General features: G+C 46.9%; 1 protein-coding gene across 5 annotated transcripts in view; it reads right to left on the bottom strand.

The window, feature by feature from the left end:
* LOC126518743 (uncharacterized) overlaps positions 1–21,034 on the bottom strand; it is a 192,312-nt gene that overhangs the window by 143,132 nt on the left and 28,146 nt on the right. For 4 of the 5 annotated variants that reach the window (XM_055064856.1, XM_055064858.2, XM_055064857.2 and 1 more), the window contains exons 3-5: positions 20,597–20,685; positions 7,895–7,963; positions 2,349–2,490 (exon numbers count right to left, since the gene is read on the bottom strand). In XM_055064856.1, coding sequence (XP_054920831.1) covers positions 2,349–2,490; positions 7,895–7,963; positions 20,597–20,685 — 300 coding nt within the window. The remainder of the gene's footprint in view (positions 1–2,348; positions 2,491–7,894; positions 7,964–20,596; positions 20,686–21,034) is intronic. The other variant, XM_055064859.2, reaches the window with a different exon arrangement.

Below are 21,034 nucleotides of genomic sequence, written 5' to 3'. Positions count from 1 at the left end.
TTGCGCCGCTTACACAGCGCATTTGGGTTATCACCTATTAAAGCGTGCAGTACGGTTCCAATGGCACTACGGCCCACCCGCTGTGAAACAGATAAGTGAAGATGCTTATTGCAGTAGCAGTGACGGCGATAGCTGTGAATGTGTTGCACGATGATCTGGGAGGAAAGTTGCTGGTACCACAATAAGAAACTTGGTGCACACCAGCATTTTCATGTGAGATGGGGGGGCAAGTATAGCAGAGCAGCTGCGACAGGCGGCTACTGTTCGCGATCACGCACGCCTCATACCTTTTCTTGTTTACATGGGTTCTAGCAGCCAGAAAACATAGCATACGATCGCAGTTTGGCGATCTATCGAACGTTGGTGCCAAAAGATAGCATTCGCTGGGAGCGTATGAGCAGGTAAAAAATAGAATGTATCAACGAAGATCTACTATACTGCAAGATGGCATGAAAATCAAAGATGTACTATTATCAATATGCTAACACACCACACAATTTCACATCTTTGTCACTGTGTTTAAGCAGAGAAAAGTGTTTCTTATAACAGCAAATATAAACAGACAGTTACTTTCTCTATGTTTACTGGAGGTGCTGCATTGGACAGGCTCTGAAACACTTTTTGAACATAGTCAAAAAATGTTGCCGATCTGTTAACAAGGCTCCTGAGAACATGTGAGCCAAATATTATTGCACTGCATGCAGCAGGGAATTTACAATCTCGTGTCAAAAGCAGTGAACCATCACTTGCTCTCGCAAGTGACATGTCATCAAAGGCATCAAAAGCAGCTGGTCCACCAATGCTAATGGCTCATTTCGTCATCACGAGAATATTCTCACTAATATGTAATTGCCAATCTTGAGTTACATGAATGAAAAATATATGTCTGCAATCTCAAAAAGACAGAAAAACCATTTCAACTTTGCACTGTGTGTGTAGTCTACTGTAGCCACCACAGGATAACCTTTGCCGGAGCTTTGCTTTCATGGCTTCTCCGCCGTGTAGCTTCCAGCGCGCTAGCGAAGATGAAAAGTGAGAGAAAGCCGAGTATCCGTGCGATAACTCGACTTATAGTTAAAGAATTCGAAAAATGTTTTGCTGCATGAGATTTGTGGGACAATGTACTTTATTAGTGAAGCCATTCTATGATTAGTTAGAAAAGTGTCTCAAGGGCCCTTTACGCATCTACACTGTTTCAGTAGTTCCATGCAGCAATGTGAAAGCTACAAGCTTCTTCGAACAATCAGGGAGGCCAACAAATCCTAAAAGTGCTCTTACGCGCCCTGTCATCTGCTAGCAGTGAGCGCTGCAGCACAGGTGGCGGCAGAATCTACTAAGACTTCCACTGCGCATTGAGATCAGCTGTTGTGATAGCAGCAGTAGAAAATTCGTTCAATATTAGCTCCAACCAAAAAGGGGCGTGTGTTAAAGATATTTTGAGATACAGAGGAGGAGGGTTCAGAAGGAACACTCGGCCAGTGTGTCGCACAGGATGGTGGCGCCCATCTTTTGATCCCTCTTGCAACATCCACTTATATGCAGTGCGCTTGTTGACATTTGTAAGGGGAGCCGTTTTCTTAATTAGAATTCATGCAGGTTTACCGCACTCTTTGAAGCATGTTCAACGCCAACTTATTTGTTCCTTTCTCGTAAGAGAGCAGCTTGGAACGATACCACACAAGCAAGTCTGTGGATGCCATTTTTCCAAAGAACGAAGCATTACCCAGGAGGAAGTCCTTTGCAGTGTTGTGACTGTGCAGACTACACATATGAATTTAGTGACTGTCAAATCAATTAATTGTTTGTAATTTTTAAATACAAATTAATGCCTGTATGGCAGCATTGCATAATTCTTTTTTTTGTTCTCTGCACTTTTTCATTCGAACAAGTGGAGAACTCTATTTCCAGTATCATAGAGCCTCAATAAGTACTTTAATAAAAAACGTAGAAAACTCATGCAATGAACTGCCCTGCGACCTGCAGAGAAGCTTCCAAGTAAACACCTGCCAACGGGACCACTTGTCAAGGCCATTTAGTTGTCTAATCAGTTCTGAACTGGTGCAATGCATCTCGCTGCACAAGAATCTGTGCTTGTGGGCCACGTAGCCTTGGCTTTGCTGCATGGAACTACTGAAACAGAGTATAGCATGGGTATTCAGACAAAAAATGGGTTTCTGACATTTATCCCGTACCGTTCCACAATACAAAATATACTCGAAAAGCCATTCTGTCCCCGAGCTCTCTTGTTCTCAAGGACAAATGCCACCCATTATGGGCCACCCTACACAGCTCTGAATGCTGGACTGGCCAAACATGCACACCGTGGGATTGGCTCACTATCCACTCACTAGGCGCAAGGGTCGGCCAGGGACAAAGAACCACCACTGCAGCCGGTAGAAGCACAGGGGAGGGAGTTCACGCAGTCGATCAGGCTCAGCCACATAAGACAGCAGCCACTGTGCCCCAGACAGGAAGCCTAGGAACACGGTCCTGCAGACAGCATCAGGCACTTCATCAACATCTCTTGTGTCCACTCCAAGACGAAAACTAATCCCCAATAGACCTCTCCCTGTTTGGAAACAGCGTGACATCCCTACAAGTGCCCATCTGCCGCACCTTCGAAGTGGGTGCTGGTTGGCAAAAAAATTTTCACGAGACCTGTTCTCTATGCAGAAGAGCGCTGCTTGTATAGACGTCTGCACGCCAAGTTTCATCCTAGATGCCAGCGCTCGTTGCTCTCCTGGCGGAACAATTTCGCCTCCCACGGGTGTACGTTTCCGCCGCTTTCCTTCAAAGTTGCGCTTGTGCATAGTTCTAGCTGCACATGAAACATCTCTTGTTTACGACAGCGCCTCTTCAGATGACTGGAACTTATTATTGTGTTGTTAACTGTCACAACAGCAATGCAAACATGAAAGGGTTGAGGTCACCAGAGAAATTCTGCCGATTCACAAGAAAATGGTACAAAAAAAAAGCAGACAGACATGGATTACTGCGGTGCGCTGAACAAGGTAAGTAAACAACCGGCAAACAAAGCGATCTCAATCATTGATCACTCGTGAATGTACGACGGTTTTTACATGTAATCCACATGAATTTCATGATTACTGGGCACATAATTCTTTTATCAAAATAAAAATGTTCAGTCGTTAGACCAGCGCTTGTCCCGTCTTCTTTCTCAAGTTTCGTTTGTGTGTGTGCTGCCCAAGAATGGAAACCACTTCTGTTGCATGCGCTAGCAGTGGCCGGAGTTCACGCGTGCTGAGAAATTTAATATGTGCACGATGCACTGAACATCACCGGAGTCCATTCCTGCATCACCACTGCACCGATCGATCGAGTTACTGGACGATACACGCCCCCGTCTTCGTCGCACCAGCATTGCTGAAGCAGAAATGATTACTAATACTTTCAACTTCCGTCTCTTGACCACTGTTGAAAAATGGCCAAGGTATTGACGCTGCTGCCTTTATTCTATATTGTAGGGGACGTACTAGTTAAAGTTGTGTGCGCATGTCGTATTTGTGCGATTTTTCCGGCGGCACATACAACGTCGTTTTCAATGGACGGTTTGGACACTTACATGGCTAAGCAGGCGCTGCCCTTTCACCGCATTGCAACTATGAAAATAATCGTCAAGCGCACTGTATCTTCTTAAAGGCAAATAGAAGCGTGTACATCGTCCTTTGAACAAAACGTCCACACACACACGCAGGCACACACCGCGCGCGTTACGAAACGTGCCCAAACACACGCAGTGCAAGAGGCAATCAAGGTGGTGCGAATGAGAGATGGGAGAGATGTACACTCGGTAGTTGAATTTTACCCCGCATGTGGTGCTCTCACGCCAGCGCCGCTTGGCAGTGCTGTTCTTGTCTGTATAAACTGGCGCCATCGTAATTCTGGCATATTGCTATGTTTTGAAGGACTGCATCTATGGACTGTGCTTAGAAAGCATAACCATCCCCATTTTACCGGCACAACAACATAGCGTTGTTGCCGAGTGCATCGTTCCCTTAAATGAGCCCTGAACCACTTTTTATGGAAGAGGAGAAATGCATTTGAATTTAAAATAGGCTATTTCAGAAATGGTCTGACGCAAAAAGTACTTCAATGCATTCAGCAGAAGCGAAGTTACTGGCAATCAAACACCCTCTTCGCTGTGCTCCTGTTCTTTCTTCAATGCCTTGCACTGTGAAGGCTACAGTGGAGCAGGGCATGCCCACAATGCTCCGCCTTCTAAATGAGACCGTGGTGAGCAGCTCAAATTTGCTTTTGGATGTTCACGTAGATGCTACTACTTTCGATTTTGGCACCTACGATGCGCCAAACGTAAACCAAACGCGGTTGTCCTCAGTGAGCCGCAGTGCACCTAGCTAGTGGACTCGTGGCGACACACCGCGGTGGCCGCAGTATCTATGCCACGTAGAAGACTGTAGCTGCATGCAACTGCAGTGCACATGCGCAGCGTTTTATTTGTGCGCGACAAAGCTTGAGTGCGCACTTGCGCTCATATGCTACAGCCTGGCAGTGCTATGTAGTGCGGACCGGCTTTGTCCTTCACCAGCTTGACTGACGGATAGTGGCCACATCCAACGTGCGCATTTTTTAAGCACTATCAATGAGTCTGCCAAGGCATCTAACCAAGACCGACCAAGAGTGAGTGCTTGCTGGCAAGCGTGCATGTGGTCTAACCTTAAGTTTCACGTGGTTCAAAGCTAGTTGAGCGTTCAAAACTAGTCAAAATTAGTGAGACCCGACAGCTACGACATCGATAAGTAGGGTGGCCAAAGTTTAATTCCTATGCGGACGGCCGCACCCGAGCATCAACAGACGATAGTCGGCTTCTTCTGGAAGTACGTAATTTTTATAGAAATTTGAGAGCACATTTTCGCCTACTTCATCCTGTTTATTGAACTCGTCAGTGAAGGCACACAGTAACAGTACGATGACGTGCACTGATTGAAACAACCTTCTTGATTGATGTCAGCTACTGGCCATCAGCTATTGACTAATAGCAGCCACGTACGGGAATCTGCTTTACGATGAAATAAAGCATCCAGAAAAGAGTGAGGAGTAGGCTTCTGTTGAAAGAAGAGCGTTTGAGAGAAAGGTGACACCGCGCTCCGCTTGCAAGCTCCACATGCTGTGTATAACTCCAAAACTTGGCTGAGATGTTCACAGCAGCGTATGCTATCCGCAGACTATGTTTTTTCATCAAGCCCGAGGGGTGGTTCAGTACCCCTTTAAATCAACATGTAGTGATTTCGTAAGGGTGCCTCTTCCGTAGATCAAATAGCCACAAAAATGTATTACTCTTCGAAAGCGAACATTTTATCACAGATAATGCACATTTTCACAGTGCCGAAATGATACTTCACTATGACTAGTCCTCGGACAAAAATTTGTATTGCATTGTAGAGAAAGTACTCATTTGTGCCCCATTTACACTGCAGCTTTAAACAATATACAAGATACCCCTTGTGGTATTTTACCGTGCACCTAAGTATACCCCAGGCGGTCAAAACTAATCCGGAGCCTTTCCTTACAGTGTCCCCCATAAGCCGCTGTGGAGCGTATAATTTAGCACCATAACTTTATTTTAATTATTCGTCACGGTCGTGTGAATGTATAAAGCAAAAGCATACATAAGTACATAATCCATTGCATGGTAACTTAGCTCTGTCTGCTGCCTTCCTTTGCTGCTCTCAACTTTATAAGACCCAACCTTTGCAAGTTTATGTGCATTATGACAGCATGAAGTCCGTGCAGTAAAACGGAGTATAACAATAAAGAAAAAAAGAAGTTCAGTTTTACTTACGACCTGTAAGATCTGCATTAAAACACAATAATTTAAGTGGTTTGCCTTTTGGGCATTCCCCATGGTGAAATGTATACATGCAGTTTTGGCAGTGTCAAAACATGCTAGGATCTCACTTATAGTACAGTTAAAACTCGATCTAACAACACCTGGCTTTACGAAGTTCTCGATCTAACGAAGAAATTTACATTCTCCGGCAGGTACCCAGAGGGTTCAATGTTATCATCAACCCGAATTAACAAAACAAACTTAGGCGAACTCGATTTAACTAAGTTTTTCCTGAAATAAATGAGTAAAAAAATAGATTTCTTTGTAATTTTGACACAGACAGGGTCTATGAGCGTGTGCTCTAAAGCTATTGCGTTAAAACATCTAGGCGCCGTGGTCACATTCCTAGCTTTATTTTGACGAGGCTGCACGCCACGGCCATGCACGGAACAACCGACTCAACACCAGCTCGGTAGGGGCGGTGGTGGTTGCCTTCGTTATTTCATGGTTTATGCCATGAAATCCAGCCATGGTTTATGACAGATGGCTAGATTAGCGGCAAACAAAATGCCACGGTAGCCTTTGCATTTAGCTACCTTACAATTTTAGATTTCGAAGGACTGAAAAATTCCTTTCTCAATTTTACGAACTTCCCGATTTAACGAAATAATTAAAGCATGGTCATCACTGCGTTAAATCGAGTTTCAACTGTTATACCTTTCATTCGATAGATTATGTTAAAACGAAGATTTTTTTCTTTTCTTTTTTACTGCACACAGCGCAAATGGCACTGAGATACATGTGCTCACTAATCATCGCGTCTCATTCATTCTCACCTGTTCAAGTACAGGTCGTGAAGTTCTCTCTCTCTCTCACACACACAGAGAATGTGGTCTATTTCCCTAGCAAAGATGAGCCACTACCGTTGCTGTTTTTCGCCACATGCTTTACCACAACAAATGCTGTGGTACACTTTACCACACACTTTACCACAACAAACACACATGCACACACACAATGCGGTTCTTTTCCCTATGCAAAGATGAGCCGCTATCGTTGCCATTTTTTTGCTGCACACTTTACTACAACAAAGAACATGCACACAATGTGGTCCGTTTCCCTACACAAGTATGAGCTGCTATCATCGCCATTTTTCGCTGCACACTTTGCCATGACAAATTCTGTGGTACACTTTACCGTACACTTTACCACAACAACACACACACACACAATGTGACCTGTTACTCTACGAAGAGATGAGCCGCTATCGTCACCGTTTTTCGGTGGCCACTTTGCCATGACAAATGCTGAGAATTGTGGAGGTTCATAAAAAAAAAGGAAAACGTTCCCACATGGCGCCTACCTATCCCAAGCACTGCACAAATGCGCCACGCAGAAAGCCGGCAGCAGCTGTTTTGCCAACCAAGGTCACAGCCCATGCGCCAGGGACGTCAGGCTGTGACGTCACCGGTGTGGTGTGACGTACCCCAGGAGAGGTATATTGGCCCCGTGTTGTGTTGGCTGGCTCCCTCCTGCAAATTTCCTCACCTTTCTTTATTAAAAGGCCCCTCACCAAGCCCCGTACCAAATTTTGATTATACGCTGGAAGTCGTTACGTGTCCTCTAGAGAGCGTTCTGCCGCAAACATTTTTCAAGTCAGCTCATTAATAGTCGAGATAGAAATATTTCAGTGCCGCGAACCCATGATTTCAGCAGGCAGGCTCCACTACCAAGCAAGACGCTCTCTCCACTCGCCCCGTCTAGCCTGTGCAAGCAAAATTCCTTTCCTGCGTTCTCCCATACCGGACCTCGAGGATCGCGTGACGCATACGTCACGGGCCCCGCCTTCATATTTTGTTTTGCTCCTCGCTTTTTTTTTTTTTTCGGCACTACGCACTTCCCCTGACGGCATCGCACGTGAGCTGTTGTCTCGTTCGCGCAGTGCAAGATTTTACGTGTTGTGCACAACGAAACATGATAGCTGTATAATTCAGTGCTACACGAATACTGAGGCAGAACAAGCGGATCGCAGAGCATGATCATGCGCTGGAGCACGGTAGAAAATGGCATAGTTTGGGTACCTACGCATGTGACCGCACGACCATGGGAACAAGTAGACGAAGCGGAAGTACATCTCTCTTGCTTCGGTGTGAACTAAAGCAAAAAACATGCAGACATTCCGTTTGTGTGTTTTATTATTTCTCTAAACTTCAATTCGACAATTCAAGCAACAGATCACACAAATAACAGATGATGCCTTGAATAATTCTCGAAGTCACGTGTCACTACGAGTGACGTCACACTGCGGACTCGAGTACGTAGGCGGAGGGACGCGAGTACGTCATCCTCAAGCTTGGAGCGCAGTAGCCGCGAGGAGAAGGAAAAATGTCGTCCAGTTTGAAATTTTGGATCTTTCCGCGGCGTGTAGTGATGTAATACTTTGCAGACACGATCGTTAGCATGCAATGTATGCTTTGCGCTTGTCAGCTCAAAATGGCCAGAGCTGGTGAGGGGTCCTTTAAGGCAAAAGCCTTAGACGACCCATGGGGGCGAAAAATCCCATGTCCGGCGTTATGGCACCAAAATTCATAGGGAGTCGAACCCTCGACCTTTGGTAGGAGTCAAACTCACTTGGAGATATGGGCGAACCAGCCATATCTCCAAGTTGTGTTTCAATTGCCATCGCGAACGTCGAGAGTTGAACCTATGAACTTTGGTGGGAATCGAACCCTCGACCTATGGTGAGTCGAAACCATTTGGAGATATCGGCGAACTGGCCATATCTCCAAGTTGTATTCCAATTGCCATCACGGACGTTGAGAGTTGAATCTATGAACTCTGGTGGGAGTCGAACCCTTCACGTATGCTGTGAGTCAAACCCACTTGGAAATATGGGCGAACTGGCCATATCTCCAAGTTGGATTCCAATTGACATTGTGAAGGTCGAGAGTCGAACCCATGTGGGAGTCGAACCCTCGACCTTTGGTGTGAGTAGAACCCACTTGGAGATATGGGCGAGCTGGCCATATCTCCAAGTTGGATTCCAATTGCCATTGTGAATGTAGAGTTGAACCTATGACTTTTGATGGGAGTCGAACCCTCGACGTATGGTGTGAGTCACACCCACTTGGAGATATGGGCGAACTGGCCATATCTCCAAGTTGGATTCCAATTGACATTGTGAAGGTCGATAGCCGAACCCTCAACTTTTGGTGCGAGTCAAACCCACTTGAAGATATGGATGAACCGGCCATATCTCCAAGTTGTATTTCAATCGCCATCGCAAACATTGAGTCGAACCCTCGACCTTTGGTGTGAGTGGAAACCACTTGGAGATATTGGTGTGCTGGCCATATCTCCAAGTTGGATACCAATTGACATCGTGAAGGTTAAGATCCGAACCTATGACCTTTAGTGTGAGTAGAACCCGCTTGAAGATATGGACGAACCGGCCATATCTCTAAGTTGTATTCCAATTGCCATCACAAACTTGAAAGTCGAACCATCGACCTTTGGTGTGAATCGAACCCACTTGGAGACATGGGCAAAGCTGGATTCCAATTGAGATTGTGAAGGTTGAGAGCCGAACCCACTACCTTTGGTGTTCATTAGGGCAAAGTGAATTAAGAGACAATTAAGACACATTTAATTAAGGCACTGGAACCCACAACCTTTGGTGGGAGTCGTACCCACAACTTATGGTGTTAATTAAAACAAAGTTAATTAAGACACTTGAACCCACGACTAAACATCAAGGTATGGGCGAACCAGCCATATCTCCAAGTTGTATTCCAATGGACATCATGAAGATCGAGAGTCAAACCCACTACCTTTGGTGTTAAGGCGAAGTGAATCAAGGCACAAATAATTAAGGCACTTGAACCCACGACTTTTGGTGGGAGGCAAACCTATGACCTTAGGTGTTAATTAGGGTGAAGTTATTTACTGTACAGTTAATTAAGGTAGAGTTAATTAAGGCACATAAACCCACAACCCTTGGTGGAAGTATACAACTAATAAGAACGTAATGTATTCGAATACAAATGTCAAGTAATGTAATGAATGTCTTGTGAGCACGGACCCACTGTGGTTGCTCAGTGGTTATGGTGTTGGGCTGCTGAGCACAAGGTCGCGGGATCGAATCCCGGCTACGGCGGCCGCATTTCGATGGAGGGGAAATGCGAAAACACCCATGTACTTAGATTTAGGTACACGTTAAAGAACCCCAGGTGGTCAAAATTTCCGGAGTCCTCCACTATAGCGTGCCTCATAATCAGGAAGTGGTTTTGCACGTAAAACCCCATAATTTAATTTTTGTGAACACGCAGGCTTTCGCCTTCATCCTCTTTAGTGTATGCTTAAAGTGGCTGTCAACTTTTTCTTTCTCTACAGGAACAGGAACAAAAGGCTGAGTAGCCCGACAAAGGCTTTTGTTCCAAATACCCAGCAGCACACAGGCCAGCAGCATGCAAACATTTGTAACATAACTGCATCTACAGTGGTGGAACAGCCATTTCACCTTTCTGCGCAGGTCCTGGCACAGGCAAAATGCCAATTTGGCGCAGCAGCAAGCCTTTTTGGTGCAGGGTCCAACGCACGTATGCTTACCTTATACCATACAAACTTTAACTGATATAGTGGATATATTACGGACAGGTTTGCGTGACGCTTACCCTGCAACCGCAGTCAGGCAAGGACTCGACGCTCCTGCTTAGCACGGCACACAAACGATGCTACTGCCGGCTTTGTCAATATGGCACAGAGAAGGCACCAGAAACAGATCGTCAACAAGCGTGTTTATTAACCCATGATTGAACACAATGCAACAGTCCCAGCTTGAGGGCAAAGGCTGCAAGACCGATCGATTATGGGCACATGCATTGAACATGACGTCATGCAATATAATCATATCATTCCATGCGCACATTAGGGGGTTGTCAAATAGGGACCGCAAAGCTTATCCAGCCACAAAAAATATATATTGTCACATGGTGGTGACGCTGAAGAACACAGTAGCAATACTGTGAACGACAAGACTAACTTTTATTGGGCGAACCTGTGCCCAAAAAAACAGGCTACAATTATAGCACAACAATAGCGGCGAACACGGTCGGCAATCGTCGAAAATCTGATCAACGGGTCAAGCGCGTCGGCTTTTATACATCAATCGTTGAATGTTCCAGACTAATTGCTGGGACCCACGTGTCTTCCACAAAGTTCTACATTATTCGCGTCGCGCACACATGCAATCAGTTTTCACAAGGTTCGGTCACGGACAGTGGATGGAACCATCGATAACATTCCAGAAACTTCCGATACATGCAGGCGCGTCCTGCGCTGTGCGATAACATTTGTTAGGCGGTGAAACGTGTTGCCCAATAAAGACAAGTACACATGTCAATATATACAGTCGAACCTCTATTTATCGAACAGCGCTATGATTGCGAAATAGTTTGATATAGCCAGAATTCGATATATAAAATCACATTAATAACGCGTCAAAAACTTCTGGAAATCAATCAATGAGCCAAGGGCGTGATCGGGGATCGTTGTTCGGAGCACGCATTCGGTTGAGCTGCGTGCAATTGGCCTAGGCTGCGCTGACTTCGTCAGCCGTGAGCGCGCAGTCGATTGCACCGCACACAATTAGCCTAGGCCACGTCGACTTCGTCAGCCGCACAAAGTCGGCGTGGCCTAGGCCGATCGCGAGCAGTGCAATTGAACGTACGCTCCGAACAACGATCCCCTATCGCGCCCCAATCGTGGCACAGTCAATACTGACTTGAAGCTTCCCACAAAGTATTTATTTATTTGGCTGAAAGTACTGTGACAGTGTAGCATGCTTCTTATTGACAGCCGCATGTTTAAACACGGAGTCCTCAACTTAGTCGAAACAATCCACAAGTGATAGGTCGGTGCCCTGTAGTGTGCCGCAGTAGCGGTGTAGAAGGGCCAAAGCAGCTACAGCCCCAGTTGAAGTTTGGAGCAGGGCAACATCAGCGCTTGCAGGATCAACCTCGGCAGCATTTTTATTTGGCCGCTACTTCTGCTGCGATCTCCATGTCCGCCAATCGAAGCATTTTGAAACACTGTCAATAACAAAGTATAAATGGCATCTGCCAAGGCGTCTATGAGTGAGCCCAGTGAATGCTTGCTGTCGCGAGTCTTTATGGATGCAAACCATCAGTCCTCGCGAGGTGCGGCAGGCGCAGGGTGCGGCACCGAGGACGAGTCAGTGCGGCAAATGCAATGCACCATTGACATTGTCGAATTAGCCAAGCCACCGCGTGTGTACGCCGCTACATTCAAATGGCGCCCTCAGCGTGATTGATGTGTGCTGCTATAGTGTGCAGCAGTCGGGAACGCCTATCGCACCACCGCTATCTTCGAGGGTGTTGCGGGAAAGTTCACTGCCTGCCAAAAGAGCACATGTGGTCTGGGGTGGCGGAGTTCGATATATTCATTTTATGTCCGACCCCGTTCGAAATAAAAAATTAAAAATGCATGTGATTTTCCAGCCGATATAGAAAGTGTTCGATATACGCAATAATTCGATATATCCATGTTCGATATATCGAGGTTTGACTGTGTGTGTGTATATATATTGCCACCTGGTGTTTTGAGCCAGCAAACGGTCAGCATTGCGAGCCCAGCAAAAACGGCAAAGAAGACGACGACGTGCCAGTTGGAGAACTGTCCCTTCGTGTCTGGCATTTTTCGTGTCTGGCTGCTGGTACTGTTGCTTGCTCTTGCCTTAGCACGTGACAAACTGGTGGAGGTGCTGGGTAATCTAATTTACGCATCAAACCCCTCCGAGCAGCAGGAGCGCTAGCCCTGTACCGGTGGTTACGCCTGTACACCGCGCCTGCAGAAGGATCCGTGGACAAGCCCCCGAGTTTGGACTCCTCCCAGAGAAAATGGCAGCTCTGACCACCCAAACCGGTATGGAAGGCACAACGCTGATTCATTGTACGCTATTCAATCCACGAACGCTGAATCCCTTCCACGGCGCCATACATGGGGATGCTGAAGATTGGCTGGTGCACTATGAACGTGTTGCCGCGTTCAACAAGTGAGGTGACGCAGACAAACTGAAAAACGTATATTTCAGCCTTAAAAATGGCGCACATGTTTGCTATGAGAACCGTGCAGATGCCCTAACTTCATGAGCAGAATTCAAATGCCGCCATCTTGAGGCGTATGCGAGCCCTGATCGCCGAGAGCAAGCTGAGCATGATCTCCAGTCCCGTATACAAATGCCGAACGAAGGTGTTGCAAGGTATGTCGAGGACATGACGCATCTTTTTCGATGAGCCGACCCCAGCATGACGGAAGAAAAGAAGATGCGGTACCTGATGCTCGGAGTGAAAGAGCAGCTGTTCGGCAGTTTCGTGCGCAGTCCTCCCAACACTGTGTCAGAATTGATTTCCGAGGCCACCACCATGGAACAGACTCTTTGGCATCGGGCACCATCATACGAACGCCAAGAGAACGCTGCCTCATCTACGGACTTCTTCGGAGCTCTCGGGGACCATGTCGATTTCTTTCAAGAGCTCACTCGTTCAGTAATTTGCGAAGAACTCCGGAAACTGTCAGTACCCCCACAGCCGACGCTCAGCTCTTTGTCCAGCGTTCTCCGTGACGAAGTCCAGCATGCGCTAAGAGAACCACCTTTCAACACAGAAGCTCGACTGCTAAGAACTGACAGCTACTGTATCTCATATTTGCAAGCTTTGAGGCAACCTGCCCTAACTTCCTCCCCGCTTCGCACCGTGTGCCCAGCCATTCTACGGCCCGTCCAAGCGGCCTCATATTACCAGGACCCTCGACAGGCTCCAAGTAAATCAGACGTGTGGTGGACACCTGATCGCCGTCCCCTTTGCTTTCACTGTGGCGAAGCGGGGCATGTCTACCGACAGTGCTCCTATCGAGAGCTCGGACTACGCGGATTCTCAGCAAACTTGCCGTGACCTAGGTTCAGCCAGCATCCTCCTGAAATTGAAGAATACGTTGCCCAGCAACGCGGATCCCCATCAGCTCGACACCAGTCACGCTCCCCTTCGCCACGACGGTTTTCTCCGACTTGCCGTACATATTCGAGCGTGGTGCAGGGTCAGTCGCCCAGCCTGCGCCGGGAAAACTAACCACAGCAGCTTTCGGGGACGAGGCCGCTCAGTCTGGACTTGCTCAAGGAACCCTACTGACGCGTACACGGACCGATGATACATCAACGACAACAGTACCTGCTGATTACGGAAGAAGGATTTCCTTGGACATTCCTGTACTGCTCGACGGTCGTGAATTGACTGCATTAGTGGATACTGGAGCGGATTATTCTATAATCAGTGAAAAACTTGCCACCTTTCTGAAGAAAGTGGCAACACCTTGGAATCAAACGCCAGTTCGTACAGCTGGCGGGCACATCGTCACACCACACGGCATGTGCACGGCACAAACACAGATTCGCGGCTCTAAGTTTGTTGCCAGCTTGAGCATTCTCCCACAGTGTTCTTGAGACCCAATCATCGGCATGGACTTTCTCAGGGAGCACAGACCTATCATCGACATTCGACAACGCCTCATCACTTTCTCGATAAAAAGCGTCGAGCGACGACCAACACCATCCACCCTTGAGCATGTCTTCGTGTCATCGACGTCGCTGTCATGTTACCACCGTGTGCAAGTGTTGTGGTTCAAGTGGCATGTAACAGACCCTTACACGGTGAAGCGGTCGCAGAAAGCAATCGCTCTCTCCTGCTTTCTCAAGGTGTTTGTGTAGCAAGAAGCCTTATTGATCTCCATGATGGCCACTGTGAGGTACTTATCACGAACTTCAGCTACGAACACCGACACCTTTTCCCCGGTGCTGTCATCGCCTACGCCAGCCCGATCGCTGATGTCACTGAGTATTTTGTTTCCGAGGCAATCGGCACTGCTGAAGTACCTCTATGCAACGTCGACATTAGTCCAACGCTTCCTGAAGAGAACAAACAACCCCTGGGCGAGCTGTTGCTCGAGTTCCACTCTTGCTCTGCACGGTCGTCGAAGATACGTCAAACATCGATTACGAAACACCGTATCATCACCTACGACGAGCCCCCAATACGGCAACAGCCTTATCGTGTTTCCCCGACTGAACGACATGCGATTCAAATGCAGGTGAAGGAAATGCTTCCAGACGGCGTAATACAGCCTTCATGCAGTCCCTGGTCATCGCCAGTCGTTCTTGTTAAAGAGAAAGATGAAGGTTTTGTGTTGACTACCGGAAGCTAAACAACATCACAAAGAAACACATGTACCCGTTGCCTCGTGTCGACGATTCTCTGGACAGGCTGAGGCACGCGAAGTATTTCTCCTCTATCGATCTGAAAAGTGGCTACTGGCAAATTGGAGTAGATGAGCGGGACCGCGAGAAAACTGCTTTTGTGACTCCGGATGGCCTTTACGAATTTAGAGTACTCCCTTTCAGCCTCTGTTCTGCTCCAGCCACATTCCAGCGAATGATGGATACTGTTCTCGCAGACCTAAAATGGAAAAGCTGCCTCGTCTATCGATGGTGTCGTTGTCTTTTCATAAACTTTTGACGGGCACCTTCGACGCCTTCAAAATGTACTCGAAGCCATTCGATCGGCTGATCTTACACTCAAGCCAGAGAAATGCCATTTCAGTTACGAGGAACTGAACTTCCTTGGTCACGTCGTGAGCGCGGCAGGTGTTCGGCCCGATCCCGAGAAGACTGCAGTCGTAGCTGCTTTTCCAGCTCCAACCAACAAAAAAAGTGTCTGACGATTTTTGGGCTTGTGTGCATATTATCGACGCTTCATTGAAAATTTTTCGAAGATTGCAGAGCCGCTATTTCGCCTTACGTGTGACGACACGCCATTCCTCAGGATTGATGAAGAACAGACCGCCTTTGCGGAGCTACAACGTCGATTGTCTTCTCTTCCCGTGCTCGGTCATATTAATGAGGATGCTGACACAGAAGTACGCACTGACGCCAGCAATATCAATCTCGGAGCTATCTTGGTGCAACAGCAAGACGGGACTGAATGAGTTACCGCCTACGCGAGCCACACTCTGTTACACGCCGAGTCCAATTATTCCAACACAGAGGAGTGCCTTGCGATTTATTTGGGCTACTACAAAGTTTAGGCCGTATCTCTATGGGCGGCCATTTAATGTTGTGACCGATCATCACGCTTTGTGCTGGTTGACCAGCCTCCGAGACCTTTTCGGACGATTGGCACGTTGCAGTCTGCGACTCCAGGAATTTAACATCACGATCGTATACAAGTCAGGCAGAAAACATGAAGATGCTGACACGCTATCACGAGCACCTGTTGAATCTCAGAATCCTGACGAGGAAGACGACAGCACCTTCCTGGGAGCCCTCAGCGGGCCAGATCTGCTCGCTAAACAGCGATCAGACACCGAGTTAAGGCCGATCATTGATCACTTATGGAGGCATCCCGTCCATTCCTCGCCCCATTTCGCGACAGTTGTCGTCATTTTGCCTACAAGAGGGCATCTTATACAAAAGAAACACAGGTGCCGGCGACAAACTACATCTTCTAGTAGTGCCTAAAGCCCTTCGCGACTGCATCCTATTAGCCTGCCATGACGAGCCGACATCTGGTGACTTGGGCTACTCAGTGACTCTGGACAGGGTACGACAACTGTACTGCTGGCCTAGACTGACTGCTTGCGTCAAACGCTACGTGAAAGGATGCCATGAATGCCAGCGTCGCAAGTCACCACCCTTTAAGCCTGCAGTCCTTCTACAACCCATTGACCCTCCGCGTACGCCGTTTGATCAAGTTGGAATGGCCCTTCTTGGACCATTTACCTTGTCTTCCTCCGGCAATAAGTGGATCATTTGTCGCAACTGATTACTTGACGTGTTACGCTGAGACGAAGGCACTACCACGTGGGACAGCATCTGAAGTTACCCGGTTTTTTATGCATCGTACAGTGCTTCGGCATGGCACACCATCATTCATCATCACTGACCGAGGGACGGCATTTATGGCGAAGCTTCTGGACGACATCTTCAGGTTGAGCTACACGATTCATTGAAAGGCCACTGCATACCACCCTCAGACTAATGGCTTGACAGAAAGACTAAACAAAACACTGGCAGACATGATCTCTATGTACGTGGTTGTGCAGCACAAAACGTGGGACGAAATCCTGCCGTACGTAACGTTTGCGTGCAACACTGCCACGCAGGAAACGACCTACACGATTAACGCCATTCCGCCTTGTTTATGGTCGAGATGTCCAAACCATGCTAGACGCCAGGATTCTGTATGAAGACATCGATCAGCTCAACCAGTTAGCTTCTGACGTCAAGGAGTACATTCAGCGCGCCGAGGAAGCACGTCAACTGGCCCGTGTGCACATAAGACAGCAGCAGTGTACAGATGCAATAAGGTACAATCTCCACCATCGAAAAGTTACCTATGAGCCTGGTGACCAAGTTTAGGTTTGGACCCCCATCAGACTGCGAGGCCTCAGCAAGAAACTCCTGAGCAAGTACTTTGGACTATACACAGTACTAAGACGTGTAAGTGATGTGAACTATGCAGTGATTCCAGATGGAGACCTGCCATCGCCCAAGCACCGATTACCACATGCAGAGATTGTACATGTCGTCCGCCTCAAGCCATATTTTACACGGTGATGTTAATATAGTGTACTAGTGAAACAAACTTTTTTTTGCTGTAGTCGTGTCGTCCTCCAAAGAACTGCAAAGCGTCTTTTTCTTTGTTCCCGACCACAGAACACATTTTTTGCCTCGTGTGCATGTCAGTATGTGTGCTAGCGCGTTTCCTTTTTTTTTTTTTTTGTCTTACCTCATTTTTGTATGCCACCTATATGCCACCTGGTGTTTAGAGCCAGCAAACGGTCAGCATTGCGTGCCTAGCAAAAACGACGAAGACGACGACGAAGTCAGAAAAGATCCCGCACCAGCTGGAGAACCGTCCCTTCGTGCCTAGCATTTTTCATGTCTGGCTGCTGGTACTGTTGCTTGCTCTTGCCTTAGCGTGTGACAATATATATAGGGCCACTGCCAGTACGCATGCACGAGACACAAAGAGAGTTTTTGTGTTTGCGTCGGCAATGCTATTCCACCGAAATAGAGCAGTGACCCGAACTTGATGCAAAAGCTTTGCATCAACGAACATGGTGGAACCCAGGGAAGCGGCAGCTCTCGCTGTGTACCACATTCGACCTCATTTGCTAATACCATTCTTAACTATGCACCATGTGCGATTCTGATCGCAGAGGCTCTTTTGCAAAGCCCCGCTATCACTCATAAACATTCGAAAAGCTTACATTTAATCCTATAATGTGGCATCCTCCTTCAGCAAATTCCACGGTACCATGCAGGTTGGATGAACACCGAAATAAAGCGCCAGCAAGAAGGTTAAGCGGCACTACACTGCACGTTCATCAGAGAAAAAATGTGCGAATGACGAACCGAACAACTAAGACGGGCCCATAGAGTTTCTCAGTATATAGTGAGAAATTTTATGGACGGGTCTTTGCTTCCTTCTATGATGATGATGATGACAGCATGGTGTTGGTTTTGATTTCAGTTTTGCTAGCTGCGAAGATATGACAGAAGGACGGTTTTGCTCTTATGCATGCTTTCGTGCAGGCTCGGCAGAATTTTGTGCTAAAATGCTGTTTTGGTGCAAGGTGGTGCAAAGGTCGCTCTTGGTGCAGTATGGCGCAAATGGTGCAGTTCCACCACTGCACCTGCTATAACACATTTCAAAACCCCAAGACGAAATCGCGTAGGAACAATATAATAAAAAGAGTAGTGAATAATTTGGCATCACAAAATGTGACATTAATGTAATAAACTTAAGAAGGGTAGAGAATAACCGACAGAGTATGTGATGTATGTGATGCATATACGCTTGCACTCCTTATATTTGTACTGATCACATCAGCTAATCCTGTGCCATCATTGACTGTTTTCCTTTCCTTGGCACACATTTTGTTACTCTAACAGGACACTGGTTGCTTGCCCTAATCATTACACCTCTGAGCCGTACTGTAGTCTCCTTGCTACACCTAACATTTTTCGTTTATGGCTCAATGCCTTGAATGCATGGAGACTTGTCAGGTCTCTTAATTTTATTCCCAGTTTCAGCCACACAGGTGATGAACTCATGATATGTTGCTGATCAATTCTTTATTTAAGCCCTACTTATGATCCTAAATGATAATTAGTCCCAATTGCCACTCTGCAGCTGTCCCTTATGGGTGGCAAGTGAAGCTGCAACAATAAATAAATCACTCATATGGCACTTTACTGGAAAGTACTAACAGCATTCCCTGAAGAAGTGACTGGGCTAAATACGTTAAGTCTGTGGGATTTCATGTGCGAAAGCAATGTGGGGACATATTTGGACCCCCTTTTAACGTGTGGCCGTGTTTAGGCCCCATAAGGAGGTGGCTGCTGTGGTCCAGATGTGAACATTGTGCTCGACTGAACCACCGCAGCCACAAGTAGAGCGCGACAGCGAGTGCTGTGACAGTGGCAGACCATTGTGCTCCCATAAAAAATTAATCCTTTTTGTCTGGCACTGCCCCAAACAATGGACGCTATAGATTTATTCTTGACAAAACAAGCAAGTAATGCACCAAAGTGTGGGATCAAACTGGATGCAATGCAAAACAATACCACAGCAAAATTTCAGTGTGAGTACACCAGCGTAAGGTTAGCTAGAAAAATAGTGTATACCCCGCATTTCCGCACACACAATTTGCACAAGGTTTCCCCAGAGCGCATAAAATTCAGTTACTAAGCAATGTACCTTAGCAGCCTTTAAATTGAAATGCCATTTATCGGCAATATGTTGTTGAACATGTTACGAAGTTTTGGATCTAAATGTACAAAAATGTACAGCTAGACTAACTGATTATTTTGCTTCTTTGTCACAGTAACTCAAACACACCTCACAGTACATGGTATCAGAGTGTGGATCAAAGTTTATCAGAAGCTCTCGAATTTTTGCAATATTGAAGGACCACCTTTTACATAGATGTGCCATGTCAGGAAACTAGAGATGCGAGCACGGGGACGCAGCCCAATGACACCGATCGATAAGCTTTATGGTGCCAGCTGTTATGTACAGACAAAAGCTGATACGCAATTTCAGTTTAATCAAATTCTGGTTAGATGGCACGACCTTTACACATTCACCATCAGGAAAGGCAGGCAGTGAGTGGAAATGGCGACCGAGCTTTATTTGGGCACAGCCACCCTGGAGCCCAGTTGCGTACTCATGTGCTCCAGGCATGTTGTGGTGGCTGCGGAAACATATTGTACAAGAATACGCTATTTTCTTCACTACAAGAATAACTGAAAAAACACTAGCACTCATGCTACGAAGGATGGCCCCCGTTAGACTTGACCCACAAAATCAAGAACCTCCCTAGCAGCATAATAGTGACAAATGCTGGCTATAAGGAGCAAACATTAAATGCTCTGGAAGGAAGACGCATTAGGCTATGACCTTCAAGGCACCCCAATCAGAAATACCCAGTACCATCGGCAGCAGAAACGAAAAGGTGCCTAAGACGTGTTCAGGTTAAGTATAACGGGGGCTGCACAGTTATATCAAACATAAACAGCATGGTAGGTGGAGCCAAGATGAGTTCTACACTGTGCCGCATTTTCTTGTGCCTTGTGTGAGCGAACGGAAGAAGCTAGCTTTATTTGCCCAGCTGTGGCCATCACCTTCGAGGCAACAGGAGGTCAGCACTCACCCACTTCGAAGCACCTCCTGAGAAACCAGGTGTGCCAGGGGGAAAAGCCGGGAAGCCAGAGGGAGCAGCTGCCGCTGGTCACCCCACAGCTGCGCATCAACCAACGGTGCAACCCAAGCAGCAAAATGGGTAGCAGTACATATTTGCAAAGTTTTCAATATCAAATCAAGTATTCGATTCGGACTTTAAGCCAAATAGTCAACATTGGTTAAGTACAGTCTTTAGATACTTCAAACCCCCAACTGTGCGTGATCAAGCATAACATTGGGGCAAAAGTGCGATAAATTTCATCTTGGCAGCCTTAGTGCACATAAAATGTGACAAGTTTCAGAGTGGAGCACGATACTTTTCTAGCCTGGCACTCCCTAATGAGTCCCTAGTAATCAAATAAACTGCTCATATGCTCCTAATGCTCCATTATGCTTTTAACAAACAACT

The sequence above is a fragment of the Dermacentor andersoni genome, chromosome 1 (genome assembly GCF_023375885.2).
Source record: "Dermacentor andersoni chromosome 1, qqDerAnde1_hic_scaffold, whole genome shotgun sequence".
Classification (NCBI taxonomy): domain Eukaryota; kingdom Metazoa; phylum Arthropoda; class Arachnida; order Ixodida; family Ixodidae; genus Dermacentor; species Dermacentor andersoni.
The sequence above is the reverse complement of the archived record's forward strand: the minus strand, read 5'-3'. Positions and strand labels throughout refer to the sequence as shown.